At 37.0% G+C, this 15,792-nt stretch overlaps 1 protein-coding gene and 1 long non-coding RNA gene across 3 annotated transcripts; one reads left to right on the forward strand and one right to left on the reverse strand.

The window, feature by feature from the left end:
* Window positions 1-519: 519 nt before the first annotated feature.
* On the reverse strand, window positions 520-13,570 carry LOC119778706. 2 transcript variants are annotated; one of them, XM_038278056.1, is made up of 6 exons: window positions 13,434-13,570; window positions 11,395-11,769; window positions 11,050-11,313; window positions 8,439-8,523; window positions 3,085-3,159; window positions 520-757 (listed from the first exon to the last, which is right to left on the reverse strand). In XM_038278056.1, the coding sequence occupies exons 1-5, from the start codon at window positions 13,483-13,485 to the stop codon at window positions 3,096-3,098; spliced, it is 840 nt and encodes a 279-aa protein (XP_038133984.1). In that variant the 5' UTR covers window positions 13,486-13,570; the 3' UTR covers window positions 520-757; window positions 3,085-3,095. The 2 variants fall into 2 exon arrangements, with proteins under 2 accessions (XP_038133984.1, XP_038133983.1); XM_038278055.1 differs by having other exon boundaries at window positions 520-764.
* LOC119778707 lies at window positions 4,590-6,989 on the forward strand. Its single transcript, XR_005280109.1, has 3 exons — window positions 4,590-4,650; window positions 4,766-4,910; window positions 6,795-6,989. It is a non-coding gene; the product is annotated as an uncharacterized LOC119778707 (long non-coding RNA).
* Window positions 13,571-15,792: the final 2,222 nt, after the last annotated feature.

Consider the following 15,792-nt stretch of genomic DNA (forward strand, 5'->3'; position numbering starts at 1 on the left):
TCCATCATTTGTACTCGTCTCCACCTCTGATTTAGCCTCGTGAGACCATCCTGATCTCGCGAGCTTTCAAGGTTTCACTCGCTAATCAGTCTGGAGACTCTCTGGTGACGCAACGAGAAGTGCGACAGTTCAGTCTAAAGAACATGGCGGCTTCAGCCGATGAAACTAGCGTTAGCGTGGCTATCGAGCAAGTTTTATCGGAATTACAGAGTATTTCTTCACTGAAAGAAGAGCAAAACACTGCTCTGGAGGCTATTCTCAGAGGAAAAGATGTTTTTGCTCTTCTCCCGACTGGTTTCGACAAGAGTAGCCTGGCTTGGCTTATAAATCTCTTATAAATCTCTTTATATGCTAAATGCATCCCAGCAGCATATAAGATACATAAATTACATATAATAAAAAACAAAAAAAAGGTATCGAAGAAATTCGGGACATTAAAACTGCAGGTAACGGATGCTGAAAACATGATCTATATATCTATTATCTATATATCTATATACCGTAGTTAACAACAGGCAAAAAGCTTGATTCCACCAATTTTCTTTTCAGACTCAAATAAAAACAGCAGCATATAAACAGCAGGACAAGAGAAACTGATGTTTCAAAGTTTTTGTTTTTGCTTTTCCTTCTTTAACAGGTGGCAGATGTTCAGTGGATTGAAGTTCTCATGATCTCAGATTAAATCGTCTTTTTTTTATCAAAAATGCTCTTCTTTGGTCTTTGAAGTTTTAACGACATCATAGGTCCTCAGCAGATCCTGTAAACTGAAACAGAAAAAAGTATAGTTAAGGAAGCAAAGGAAAGAGCAGTCGTTAGAGATCAGAGGCATCTTCATGTCACAAGACTCCATCTATCTACAGAGAGGTCTTCAGGAGATCTTTGATCTTTCCATTTAGGTGCACTTTTTATGTTCTTCTAAAACCAGCAGAACATGAGGACAATTTGTTGCATATTTGAAAGAGTGCCTATAATGTCTTTCAAGGCATTACGGATACAATCATTACTTTCTGCAATACTGTTTTCCAAAAGGAGAAACATAATGATCACAACAAAGTTCAAACAATGCAGGTCTGCCAAATGATATGGAATCATTAGAGAGTGAAGCATTTAGCTGAAGCTTTGCTTGAAAGTTTACACATCCTTCCCTTATAGGATGAATTTAAACTAGTCATTTAAATAACACAAAGCTAAAGAAAGTAAAAATTCTAAAAAATAAACGGTCCCAGACAAATTAGAGCTCATTGACCGGTGAAGCAACATACCTGTCAAAAGGTGCAACAGTCTGAACATTTCCTGAACGTTACAGAAAGCAGCTGATTTCAGTGATTATTGCCACGAAGTGTTGCGTAAAAACTTTTTATTTCAGGAGCTCCATCAGGCTTGTTTATTTATTATTATATATGCACACATATATATTTAAAATCAATGTCATGATTTCCATCATTTAATCATTTTTATGAATTTGTACTTATGTCATTTTCAGTTTTTTCTATACTTTGAGCTGTTTTTTTTCTGTCTGTAATGGAAGAATATGTAAACTTTTAACTGTAAATAATCAGCAGGCAGCAGTAAGGTTATCAATACAACAAATTGAGGCTCGAAATAATACCAGAAAAAATACTTTGTTTTCCATATAGTAAGAAAAGTAAAGGCAAATTTTTCATAAAGAATGTTTCATTTAATAAAAATATGTTCCTGTCCTAATTAGTGTGAAACAAATTTAAAAAAGCAAGAAACTTATGGGCCAAAACAAGGTAAAAGATTTCACTTGTAATAAATCTGATGTATGGAGGGCAGGTTATGGCAGTTAGTCTAAATGTAGTTAGAGAAAAAGTAAGAAGTTTTACAAAACATTTTTTAAATATATACATCTATAATTGTGAACTACTATGAAATCCTTTCATATCTAATATTTAGTGCATGTAAAGGTTGATCAGTAGAGGGCGCACTTGTACCTACTTTGGATCTACTGGGAGTCAAATTAATTCAAAACAATTAGCTGCAGATTTTTCTCTGTAAAGAACATCATCATCATATTTAAGGGAATTATTGTTTAAGTAGTTTTTATGTATATTATATATATATATATAGTTTTTATTTATATAATACTTTATTGTGAGTAATTAGCATTGAGGACATTGTCTGGTTCCATTTCTATGGAAGAGGGTTAGGGCCACTGAAAAACAAAAAGTTAACTGATTTTTTAAATTTTATTTCAGTATAGTACAGGAAAAAAGTCAGAATTCTGACTTTTTTTCTCAGAATTCTGTCTTTAATCTCAAAATTCTGACTTTAATCTCAAAATTCTGACTTTTTTCTCAGAATTCTGACTTTAATCTAAGAATTCTGACTTTAATCTCAGAATTCTGTCTTTTTTCTCAGAATTCTGACTTTAATCTCAAAATTCTGACTTTTTTCTCAGAATTCTCACTTTAATTTAAGAATTCTGACTTTATTTTAAGAATTCTGGCTTTTTTCTCAGAATTCTGACTTTAATCTCAGAAGTCTGACTTTTTTTCTCAGATTCTGACTTTAATTTAAGAATTCTGGCTTTTTTCTCGGAAATCTGACTTTAATCTCAGAATTCTGACTTTAATTTAAGAATTCTGACTTTTTTTCTCAGATTCTGACTTTCATCTCAAAATTCTGACTTTTTTCTCAGAATTCTGACTTTAATCTCAGAATTCTGACTTTTTTTCTCAGATTCTGACTTTCATCTCAGAATTCTGACTTTTTTCCCATACTAAACTGAAATAAAATTTCAAAATTTGTTAACTTTTTTTTTTTTTTCAGTGGCCCTAATCCTCTTCCGTACATTTCTCTGAGAAGTATGCTGTGTATACAGAGTAAATGAGCTGTGGCTAACAACATACCAAAGCCAGCTGGTCCAAATTTCCCCTAAAGTTTTTTCATCGTTAACACAAAGGTCCAAATTTGAAAAGATTTGATTTTGTCCAATCAGGACATTTGATTTAACAAGTGAACTTGAAAGATAAACCCTGTTTATAACCAAATATGCAGCAAAGCCAACACTGATATCATTTGGACACGTTTTATTATCTTACATGAAATGTCAGATTTTACCTGTCCTGATTTCAGTCCTCTCCCTCCAAATGTCTCTCAGTGTTTTCTGTCAATCTCTCCTTCATACAGAACTTCCTGGAAACACAGAAAAAATGTTTTAGTCCAGTAATTCCCCACTTGAAATCCTCAAAAAAACAATTATGGGGTCTTTGAGATCCACTAAAGAAATTAAACTAAGCAATGGTTAGAGATTTTTGCATTGTTTGCACACAAAAAAAAACTACTTTAGTTGCCGATGCTGTTTTCATCAATGTTACATCTGCAGTTAATTAATTTTTTAGAAATGTTTATAAACTAGAACTCTGCTCTAGATCACATTTACTCAGGGGGGGTTTTACCATTAGGCATTACTAGACAGTTGCCTAGGGCCCCAAGGTCCTGGGGGCCCCATTACAGTTTTTTTTGGATTGCTTACACACTAAAGTTAAAAGTAGTACACTATTAGCAAAACCTTACACTCAAGAAGCAAAACATCAGCCCATATTTGCACAACTATAAGCACATTGTCAACCTCACACTTGTTGCAAAACTCTACACACATTGATTTGCAAAACACTAAACACACTTAACATACATTACACACAAAAATCTATTATGAAGTCACTTCCGTGAAATACCAGAGCACTGACTGTCAAATTACCGCACCTTCCAACCAATTGATTCAACACAGTCATCAGGTGTGCAAACACCTGTTTGCTTAATTGTAGACACACCAATCAGGTGTATAAGCACTATAAAAAGCAGCAGGTGAGTTCATCGGTCTTCAAGCACAATGGAAAGAGTCAGAGAAATAGTAAGACGAGGTGGAGGAGAAGGAGGAGGACAAGGAGGAGGACGACGACAAGGAGGAGGAGAAGGACGAGGAGGAAGAGGAGGAAGGGGAGGAAGAGGAATCAACAGAGGAGGAATCAATGGAAGAGGAAGAGATGGAGGCCAGGCTGGAGGTAGGCGAAGAGGAAGAGGAAGACAAGAACGTGCTCAAAGAGGACCGAATCTGACAAATGAGATCCGTGCAACACTTGTTGACCACGTTGTCAACCACGGCCTGACGATGAGGGAGGCTGGACTGAGAGTACAGCCAAATCTAAGCCGATACACAGTGGCAAGTGTGATAAGAACATTTCGACTGGAAAATAGGTATTGTAAAAATATCATCATATCAAAAACATCTGAACGGTTTCAGCAACTGCTTACAGTACTGTATTCTATGCACTATCAGCACTTCTGTTACCTTTTCCTGTGAAATTACTGTACTATTGTTTACTGTTTTTTTTTTCTACATAGGATTGAGGGCCAGGAACGACGAGGGGGACGGCCTCCTATGTTCACAGAACAGCAAGAGAGGGAGATAGTAAACATGGTTTTGGCCAACAATGCTATAACCCTCAATCAGCTCCAAGCTAACTTTGTCAATAACCACGTCGGTTTCAACAATATCCATCAGGTCTCAACATCAACACTGGCACGCATCCTAATAAAAAACATATTCAAATGAAGAAAATGTATCGAGTGCCTTTCGAGCGCAATTCCAAAAGGGTGAAACGACTGCGGCATGATTATGCAGAGGTATGTATTCACCTAAGCATTGTGATCTTGCATACTGTCTCATAATCTTTTACTGTACTGTGATATGTATACTAGATCTACACTGAACACAATTTTGCCTGACACTGTTCTTCAGAGAGTTTTACAAATGGATGGAGAGGAGATCCAGCATGAGTTCATTTACGTAGATGAGGCTGGGTTCAACCTGACGAGAACACGAAGGAGGGGAAGAAACATCATTGGCCACAGGGCTATAATCAATGTCCCAGGGCAACGTGGGGGTAATATAAGACTCTATGCAGCCATTACACAGAATGGGGCCCTCCACCGCCATGCCCATATGGGCCCTTACAACACAGCACTCATACTTACATTCTTGGACCAATTGCACAACATAACAGCAGCAAATCAAGTCGATCATATGCAATACATTGTTGTATGGGACAATGTGTCTTTCCACCGCTCTGCTCTGGTTCAGAACTGGTTTCAGCAACATCCACATTTCACCGTCCTATATCTTCCACCATACTCTCCATTTCTCAACCCTATACAGGTGCTGGTCATAAAATTAGAATATCATGAAAAAGTAGATTGATTTCAGTAATTCCATTTAAAAAGTGAAACTTGTATATTATATTCATACATTACATACAAACTCATATATTTCAGATGTTTATTTTGTTTAATTTTGATGATTACAAATGACAACAAATGAAAATCTCAAATTCATCATATCAGAAAATTAGAATATTGTGAAAAGGTTCAAAATTGATGGCCCCTGGTGCCACACTCTAATCAGCTAATTAACTCAAACCACCTGCAAAAGCCTTTAAATGGTCTTTCAGTCTAGTTCTATAGGCTACACAATCATGGGGAAGACTGCTGACTTGACAGTTGTCCAAAAGATGACCATCGACACCTTGCACAAGGAGGGCAAGACACAAAAGGTCATCGCTAAAGAGGCTGGCTGTTCACAGAGCTCAGTGTCCAAGCACATTAATAGAGAGGCGAAGGGAAGGAAAAGATGTGGTCGAAAAAAGTGTACAAGCAAGAGAGATAACCGCACCCTGGAGAGGATTGTGAAACAAAACCCATTCAAAAATGTGGGGGAGATTCACAAAGAGTGGACTGCAGCTGGAGTGAGTGCTTCAAGAACCACCACACACAGACGTATGAAAGACATGGGTTTCTGCTGTCGCATTCCTTGTGTCAAGCCACTCTTGAACCACAGACAGCGTCAGAAGCGTCTTGCCTGGGCTAAAGAGAAACAGGACTGGACTGCTGGTGAGTGGTCCAAAGTCATGTTCTCTGATGAAAGTAAATTTTGCATTTCCTTTGGAAATCAAGGTCCCAGAGTCTGGAGGAAAAGAAGAGAGGCACTTCATCCACGTTGCTTGAAGTCCAGTGTAAAGTTTCCACAGTCAGTGATGGTTTGGGGTGCCATGTCATCTGCTGGTGTTGGTCCATTGTGTTTTCTGAGGTCCAGGGTCAACGCAGCCACATACCAGGAAGTTTTAGAGCACTTCATGCTTCCTGCAGCTGACCAACTTTTTGGAGATGCAGATTTCATTTTCCAACAGGACTTGGCACCTGCACACAGTGCCAAAGCTACCAGTACCTGGTTGAAGGACCATGGTATCCCTGTTCTTAATTGGCCAGCAAACTCTCCTGACCTTAACCCCATAGAAAATCTATGGGGTATTGTGAAGAAGAAGATGCAATACACCAGACCCAACAATTCAGAAGAGGTAAAAGCCACTATTAGAGCAACCTGGGCTATCATAACACCTGAGCAGTGCCACAGACTGATCGACTCCATGCCACGCCGCATTGCTGCAGTAATACAGGCCAAAGGAGGCCCAACTAAATACTGAGTGCTGTACATGCTCATACTTTTCATGTTCATACTTTTCAGTTGGCCAACATTTCTATAAATCCTTTGTTTTTATTGGTCTTCAGTAATATTCTAATTTTCTGATATGATGAATTTGAGATTTTCATTTGTTGTCATTTGTAATCATCAAAATTAAACAAAATAAACATCTGAAATATATGAGTTTGTATGTAATGTATGAATATAATATACAAGTTTCACTTTTTAAATGGAATTACTGAAATCAATCTACTTTTTCATGATATTCTAATTTTATGACCAGCACCTGTAGAAGAGTTTTTCTCGGCATGACGGTGGAAGGTATATGATCTCCGTCTCCAGGCTGAGGTACCCCTCATCCAAGCCATGGAGGAGGCCTGTGACCAGATGGAGGTAGCAGCAATGCAAGGATGGATTCATCATTCAAGACGTTTCTTTCCAAGGTGTCTTGCTAATGACAACATTGCCTGCGATGTTGATGAAATTCTCTGGCCAGATCCAGTTAGGCGAAGAGACAATGTCTAGGTTTTGTTTTGTTTTTTTTAAAGTAAACTTACAGTACAATACATAAAGTGACATTTTGTTACAGTATTATGAATCTCCATGTCAACATTTTGGGCGTGTTGAGAAATAAATAAGTTTCTTCAGTCTGCAACATTGGTCTTGTGTAGTGTTTGGTGAATTTACAATATATTTGTACTTTGTTGATGGTAGCCAACTCTAATCATAGGGAAGTAGAAGTGCTAAAAGTGTTTTAGGTTTATCACAGCAGAGTGTAACTCGTGCAAACAGAGTATAGTAATGTGAAACGTGTGTGTTTCATATGGTAACAAAGTGTGGTTTTTAAACAGAAGTGTATAGTTTTTACAAGAGTGTTTAATTATGCAAAGGATCTGTAGTGTTTTGCTAATTGGGTGTATGGTTGTGCTAATTGTGTGTAGTGTTTTGAAAACACGGGCCCTGTTTTGAAAATCGTGCTTAAGCAATCCAAAAAAACTGTAATCTCAATACAACTGTTCTGTATTTATGCACTTTAATTATGTTTTTGATTAAAAAAAATCCTTTCACTAAAATGCCATCAGAACGCTTATAATATTAAGTGTGTCTCAACCCCCCCAACCCCCCACCCCTTTAGTGTCCACCATATTGGATCAGTCCATTTGCTGCACATGTTCAGAAAGGTCCAAACAGACAGCAGCAAACCATTTGAAAACAAACCATGCAAAGAGCAGTGTTGCCAACTTAGCGCTTTAGTCGCTATATTTAGCCACTTTTCAGACCCCTCTAGCACTTTGATTTCTAAAAAGCTCCTAGCGCCAAATCTAGAGACTTTTTTCTGCTACTGGAGACTTTGGAGACAACATCTAAAAGCAGCGAACTCTGCTCTCCAGAGCGAGTAGATTGGTAACCCCGCCTCCTGCTCTCCTCTATCTTGTCTGCTGTCATGATTCATGCAGCTATTATTTCATCCAAATGAAAAATGGAGAACAGAGAAGCAGATCATGGCTTGTCTACAGTGAAAAGAAGGACTGGGTTATTTACTTTGGCCTTTTTGGAAACACAGGAAGGAGCAATCAGCTAAGTGAGCTTAGTGCTTGGAAAAAATCTTTCATTCCTTTAGAGACAGCATGAAAAGTCAGCTGAGTACAAAACATAGAGAGGAAAACAAGAAGAAAAGGGACAAGAAGAGAGGGACACAACCTAGAACAGATAATGGATGTCTATTCTATTAACATTTCTCTATCTGTAGAATGGCTCTGTTTTATGAGTTGTCGTCTCAATTCAGAAGGCCCCCTGCCTGTCTTTGCCTAGGGCCCCAAATTTCCTAAATCCGCCTCTGCATATACAAACACTTCATTTACCAACTGATTCATTTTATTGACAGACTAAAACATGTTTGTAGGAGAAATAGGAATTTATCCCTTAGCTTCTTTACCTTCTGATGAAGATGGCGGCCAATATGGCATTTATCACAGCAATCAAACCGAACAGAACTGTGTAGATTGTGCTTCTTCTGATTCCTGTGAAGTACAACAAACATTCATCAGTTTTAGGTAGATCTCTAGATCAAGGTTTACCAACATCTCAGCCTGTGACACTAAAAATAATGATGCATAAGACCTGCAACCCCCCAAAATAACATATTATCACTTCACTTTATGTTTATTTATAGAGTAAAGTAATGAATCACCTTCAAATAAATTGAATTTTTTTATATGAGATTATTTGACTCCATTTAAAATTAAGTATATTAATTTAATTGGACATTTATTTATTTAAGGCAAGGCAAGGCAAATTTATTTGTATAGCACAATTCAGTACAAAGACAATGCAAAGTGCTTTACATGATTAAAATATAACAGAATCAAAGCAATTAGGAATAAAAATAAGAAAATAAATGAATAAAATAAAATTTAAAGTTACATTTTACAATTTAATAGTATATAAAATATTTGAATCAAGTATAAAATAAACAGAAAAAGGAATAATGTTACGTCTACTTATTTTTTGGGACAATCACACACAGGAAAAATTATCTCATGATATCATCTGGCTGCATGGGCGGTTCTAGACAGGGGCCAACAGGGGCCGGTCCCCCTATGTTAAACAAGTCCTGGCCCCTGTTATGCCCCCTGTGCTGAAGGCCTACACTGCAAAAACTGGAATCTAAATAAGTCAATTTTCTTAAATGAGGTGTAAAAGTAATATTCCCTTGATTTGAGAATGCAGGTAAGATGATTTATAAGATATTTATGTTTAAAATAGTTCCATTTAATCATATCTAATTTATAATAATTTATTATTTGATTATACTTAACATAGAAGCAGAAATAATCGTTCCTTTAGCTAATTATCTTATTTACCTGCTTGAATTAAGGGGAAATGTACATATTATAAGAATAAGAGATATGCTGGTGGGGAGTGGCAGCTTAGTGGTTAGGGCATAGAACTTGGAATCCTGAAGTTGTGATTTCAAGCCCCACTCCCACAGACTGCCACCTTGGCTCCCTGAGCAAAGACCCGTAACCCCAGACTGCTCTCTGAGCGCTGCACAATGGCAGCCCGCTGCTCACCAAAGGGATGGGTTAAATGCAGAGTTAATTTCTCCAACGTGAGATCAATAAAGTTCAATTTATATTATTGTTATTATAGAAATGTAAATAATTAAAAGGTCGAAGATATCGCGTTGTATTTATCGCACATTGTAATTAGCCTCGTGAGACCATCCTGATCTCGCGAGCTTTCAAGATTTCACTCGCTAATCAGTCTGGAGACTCTCCGTTAAAGAAAATTTGGAGCCGTTCACCAAATGAACGTCCAATCAGTGTTGGCTTTAAGGCGGGTTGAGGTGTGACGCAACGAGAAGCGTGACAGTTCAGTCTAAAGAACATGGCGGCTTCAGCCGATGAAACTAGCGTTAGCGTGGCTATCGAGCAAGTTTTATCGGAATTACAGAGTATGTCTTCACTGAAAGAAGAGCAAAATACTGCTCTGGAGGCTTTTCTCAGAGGAAAAGATGTTTTTGCTCTTCTCCCGACGGATTAGCCTGGCTGTTAGTACGTCATATGCTTCGTTGATCTGATTGGTTTATTTGGCCCGTCTATCACCAACATAGGCCAATCAGCTAACCAGTATTTTGGCCCCTTCCCAAAATTACTTCAACTGAAGGTTTCCAGATGGATATGCAGAGCAAATCCATCTGGCGGAGTCAGGTTAACAGACTGCCACCCTGGCTCCCTGAGCAAAGACCCATAACCCCACACTGCTCCCTGTTTGCCGCACAATGGCATCCCACTTATTAAATGCAGAGTTAATTTCACTTCTCTGTTCTTGGGAAAGTGTAATGACAAAAAAAAAGAATTTTTTTTAAAAAAGCTAGAAAAAGAGACCCTGACTGATTCCTCCTTTGGACTAATTCACTCAGTCAGTTTTAATCTCCAGCCCTTTAATTAAAGGGTCACAGTTTTCATCATCACCTGCAACAATAAGCTTTTTTTTCATGTGTCCCATGAAATTCTTCTGGTAAATTTCATCTAGAACCTCCACTGTCTGCCTGTATATCAGCCATTACAACATAATGATCTGAAAAAACATTTTGCGAACCCAGACTCAGTATGCTGACGGGGGGAAAATAGTGATCTGTTGGACTGCTTGGTTTAAACTACAACGAATCAGGAGGGGCGCAACAAAACAAACACATCAAGGAAGTATGTACATGGTAAGTACATGGATGCCCTAACAACACAACCTCAGGGGAAGAAGAAGCTGCTTTACTATACAAAGATGGAGTATCTGATAAAATTAGGAAGATATTCTCCCAATAAAGCAAACTGGGCTGGTTTCACTAAAGGATTAACAGCCAATCATGCTGCATGCTGCTCAGAACAGCCAGAGAAAACAAAACAGGAAGAAAACACAGCATGAAGGAAAATGTTATTCTTATAGGAGTCTCCAGATGATGGTGGCTGTAGGCAGGAAGAATCACCTGTTACATCCTCTCACTGTAAACGCTGCTATTCAACATTCATGTAGAAAGGATCATTTACCTGCAGCCTCCACCTGCAGGACGAACGGCTCAGACTGCGTCTCCGTGTCGTTCCTCAGAGCACAGGTGTAGTTGCCAGAATGTTGCACAGTAAGAGGGTTGAACAGCAGGTTGCTCCAAGTCTGTGAGAGGATGACGCCATCTTTCTTCCAGGTGACCCTGTTGTGTTGGGAAGCAGAGCATGACAAAATGCAGCGGAGCAGGCCGAGGCGACCGCTTCTGAAGCCTTCTTCACTGTAACCCAGGACGCTCATCTTTTTGTCCTCTGCAAACAAAAAATGTTTTAGTTACTTGATATTCAAACTCATTTTTGCTACTAGTCAATGTGTGTTTGGTTTATTCTTACCTACAACGGTGAGCTTTACTCCTGTTGTGTTTAAAACGCTCCCTTCAACTTCATCAGCTTCCACTCCGAAGTAAAAGGTTGCGTCATCTCCCATTTCTACATCTCTTATCTGCAGAGAGCAGTTTCCCTTCAGGTCTCCCAGGTACTGGTAACGGGGGTTGTTGTTCGTTGAGTTACTGTCAAACACAGATGAGGTTGAATCTTGACACATCAGATGGTTCTTGCACCAGCGAACTCTGATGTTCTTCAGAGGGACTTCCGGTCCATCTCTGGAGAAAGATTTTAACGGTGTGAAGGAGCAGGGCAGGGTGGCTGTCGATCCTCTCACAGCGCAGGTAGACGTCAGCTCATGCTTAATGGTTTGACCCAGAGCTCCTGGAAACAGCATGAAAACATTTCATTATTTTACTGAGAGAACCCCTTTTTTTTCTTTTTTTTCTATTGTGTTAAACAGTTTTTTATTGAGGAATCATACATATAAATTGAAACTTCAACAATACACATTTGTCCTTTTTTTTGTATGTGAACAAAAAACATAAAGACATTACAAAATCAAAACCAAACGAAAGTGACATAAGTAAACAAGAACATTCTCAAAAAGTTCTGTTGAATCGCTTTAAGTTATTTGCTAATGAGAACCGTATTCTTTCCAGATCAGAGAGTCTTACCAGTTCCTCCAGCCATAATTTCTGAGTAAACCCCGTTTTAATCATTCTGCTTCATTCTATCTCTATTCTCCCACTCTGCAGAATCTGTTAGTTCAATCTCTAACGTTCTGCTCTCTCTGCTTTTTCTCATAGTAGCTTCATCTGGTCTGTTCCTGTTTGGCTGTGACTCCATCCTGGAGAGAAATATCAGCTGTGCTGCTGCCATCAACACCTTTGTTTCTAGATGTAGGAGCTTGGCCTGTTTTCCAGTGTAGTCCTGTTTCTCTGACTGTGACTAACTGGATGTTTTCTCTTCATCCTCTGACATGGTAGCTGGCTCGGAGCTCGTCTGCCTGGCTGTGTGTTTCCTGGACGGGGCCGCCTTTTACAGCTGCTTTTTGAATCTCTGCTTCTGTCTCCTTGAACCCCAGTCGGCCTCAGCAGATGGCCGCTCACACTGAGTCTGGTTCTGCTGGAGGTTTCTTCCTGTTAAAAGGGAGTTTTTCCTCTCCACTGTCGCTACAAGCATGCTTAGTGTGAGGGATTGCATTCGAGTCAATAAGTGGGAGGCAGATGAGAGTAAGTAATCATTTCTTCAGTTGAACTTCCATCTAGGCTCCATTTGTATAAAACATTTGTATAGAGCAGCCTTTGACTGTGCCATCTATACATTGTACGTTTCCAGTTATTTTTTCATATAGTTTTTGTATTTTAATTATTCACACTAATTCTCTTTAATTTTTGTGTTGACTCTAAGCCACTGTACTCTGAATTGTCTCCCCGCTGAACGGTGCTATAAAAACAAACCTGCACTGGCGACAATGGCAGCAATATGGATACAAACAATGAATGACATTAATGCCTGTTTTTATTAGAAACAGTTGAGGACAGAGTTGGACTGAGGTATTTTAGTTTTGCTTTAAACTCCTCCAGAATATTAAGGGTTTGATGCTGGGCTTTGATTTGTAATCTGTTCCATGCATTTTGGGCTGAAAACCTAAAAGTTGCATCACACTTTAACTCCTGCAGTATCTCCTGCAGTCTTATTTCAACTAAGCTACAAGAAGAAATGCTAATAATAATAACCTGAATAAGTTGGTTAATTTAGATTAGATTCATTCGTTCATAAGATTAAAGTTCCTTTATTTCCTTTTTCTAATATTTCAGCATTTTAGACTTACCCCAGTCTCATCTTTACTTTCAACACTTCAGCTAAGGCTTATCAGCATTGCTGCACAATACATCTTTAGCAGATTCCCTCTAAAAATAATAAAAAAAATATATATTTTTTGCAGAATTCTTCAGCTGCTGTTTCTGCAACATTTCAGCTTACAAGTCAGTCCTCTTTAAAAAAACACAAAGATAAATAAAACATAGCGATCAGCGGCTTACCTGAAATAAATACCAGAAAGACCAACAGAAGGTTTTGGTGCTGAAGAGCCATCGTTCAGTGATTTATATCACTGCTGAGATACAGACTGACTGAAACTCAGGTTGTGGGTTATATACCCGTCAGGAGTTTAACTTCCTGTTTCTATGAGCACCAAATGTCCTTATTTGGGTATTCCTGGTTGTGTCTTTTTTCTGTTAGTTAAAGAAAAGGAAAAAAATGATGAAAGCCAGGCTTTGATGCAACATACATCTCTATACGTCTTACAGGAAGAGGAGGTGATTGATGTCATCATCCTCTGCCAGGAACCAGGTTTCTGGTTTCACCTCATTTACACACCAATTGTTTTTTTCTTTGCCTCAAGGATGGAAAAAAGAAAGAAAATCTGGTCTCACCAGTTTTTACTGAAAAGACCAATAAATAAAAGTTGAATGGGTTTGGGTTGAATGGATGGATTTCTGTTCCTAAACATTTCTGGCTTCTCTTCAACCACCTGAATGAGGGATTATCCTAATAAAGTTCATTTAAAGTCAGGTTTTGTTTTGGTTTCTCTGGGAAGAAGAGATTTACAGTTGAATGTCTAAAGCAAGGCTGCCTTTAAGGGACCTGTAGGGGTCCCCAACTTTAATTTGGTGCCCCTCCTTCTTTTAAAAGAATGTCAGCGGGGGCTCTGATCTACTCTCCATACCCAGAACCAAACATGGAGAAGCAGCTTTTAGTTCTTATGATCCACTGATCTGGAATTAACTCCCTGAAAACTGTAAGGGTGCTGAAACTTTACGTCACTTTAAATTAAGATGTAAAAGTAATTTGATTATAGTGACCTTTGACTGAGCTTGACCGAACTTTATTCTCTTAACATTACGACTTTATTCTAATAATATTTTGACTTTATTCTCGCAACATTACGACTTTAATCTCGTAATATTACGACTTTATTCTAATAATATTTTGACTCTATTCTCGTAACATTACGACTTTAATCTCGTAATATTACGACTTTTTTTCTAATAATATTTTGACTTTATTCTCGTAACATTACGACTTTAAACTCGTAATATTACGACTTTATTCTAATAATATTACGACTTTAATCTCTTAATATTATTACTTTAATCTGGTAATATAACGACTTCATTCTAATAATATTACGACTTTATTCTCGTAATATTAAGACTTTATTCTCTTAACATTATGACTTTAATCTCATAATATTACGACTTTATTCTCGTAATATTAAGACTTTATTCTCGTAACATTATGACTTTAATCTCGTAATATTACGACTTTATTCTCGTAATATTAAGACTTTATTCTCGTAACATTATGACTTTAATCTCATAATATTACGACTTTATTCTAATAATATTTTGACTTTATTCTCGTAACATTACGACTTTAATCTCGTAATATTACGACTTTTTTTCTAATAATATTTTGACTTTATTCTCGTAACATTACGACTTTAATCTCGTAATATTACGACTTTATTCTAATAATATTTTGACTTTATTCTCGTAACATTACGACTTTAATCTCGTAATATTACGACTTTTTTTCTAATAATATTTTGACTTTATTCTCGTAACATTACGACTTTAATCTCGTAATATTACGACTTTTTTTCTAATAATATTTTGACTTTATTCTCGTAACATTACGACTTTAAACTCGTAATATTACGACTTTTTTTCTAATAATATTTTGACTTTATTCTCGCAACATTACGACTTTAATCTCGTAATATTACGACTTTATTCTAATAATATTTTGACTTTATTCTCGTAACATTACGACTTTAATCTCGTAATATTACGACTTTTTTTCTAATAATATTTTGACTTTATTCTCGTAACATTACGACTTTAAACTCGTAATATTACGACTTTATTCTAATAATATTACGACTTTAATCTCTTAATATTATTACTTTAATCTGGTAATATAACGACTTCATTCTAATAATATTACGACTTTATTCTCGTAATATTAAGACTTTATTCTCTTAACATTATGACTTTAATCTCATAATATTACGACTTTATTCTCGTAATATTAAGACTTTATTCTCGTAACATTATGACTTTAATCTCGTAATATTACGACTTTATTCTCGTAATATTAAGACTTTATTCTCGTAACATTATGACTTTAATCTCGTAATATTACGACTTTATTCTAATAAAATTTTGACTTTATTCTCGTAACATTACAACTTTAATCTCGTAAAGTTGTGATATTATTCTCATGATATTACGACTTTAATCTCTTAATATTATGACTTTAATCTGGTAATATAACGACTTCATTCTAATAATATTACGACTTTATTCTCGTAAAGTTATGATATTATTCTCATAA

Source organism: Cyprinodon tularosa, unplaced genomic scaffold (genome assembly GCF_016077235.1).
Source record: "Cyprinodon tularosa strain WSP-4 unplaced genomic scaffold, ASM1607723v1 ctg137, whole genome shotgun sequence".
Lineage (NCBI taxonomy): Eukaryota > Metazoa > Chordata > Actinopteri > Cyprinodontiformes > Cyprinodontidae > Cyprinodon > Cyprinodon tularosa.

What these genes read in the sequence shown, in the direction of transcription:
- LOC119778706 (XM_038278056.1), bottom strand. Translation starts at nt 13,485, where the DNA reads ATGGCTCTTCAGCACCAAAACCTTCTGTTGGTCTTTCTGGTATTTATT. An exon ending in CTTTCTGGTATTTATTTCAG is followed by an intron (nt 11,770 to 13,433) that starts GTAAGCCGCTGA and finishes TGCTGTTTCCAG; the next exon opens with GAGCTCTGGGTCAAACCATT. An exon ending in AGTAAAGCTCACCGTTGTAG is followed by an intron (nt 11,314 to 11,394) that starts GTAAGAATAAAC and finishes TTTTGTTTGCAG; the next exon opens with AGGACAAAAAGATGAGCGTC.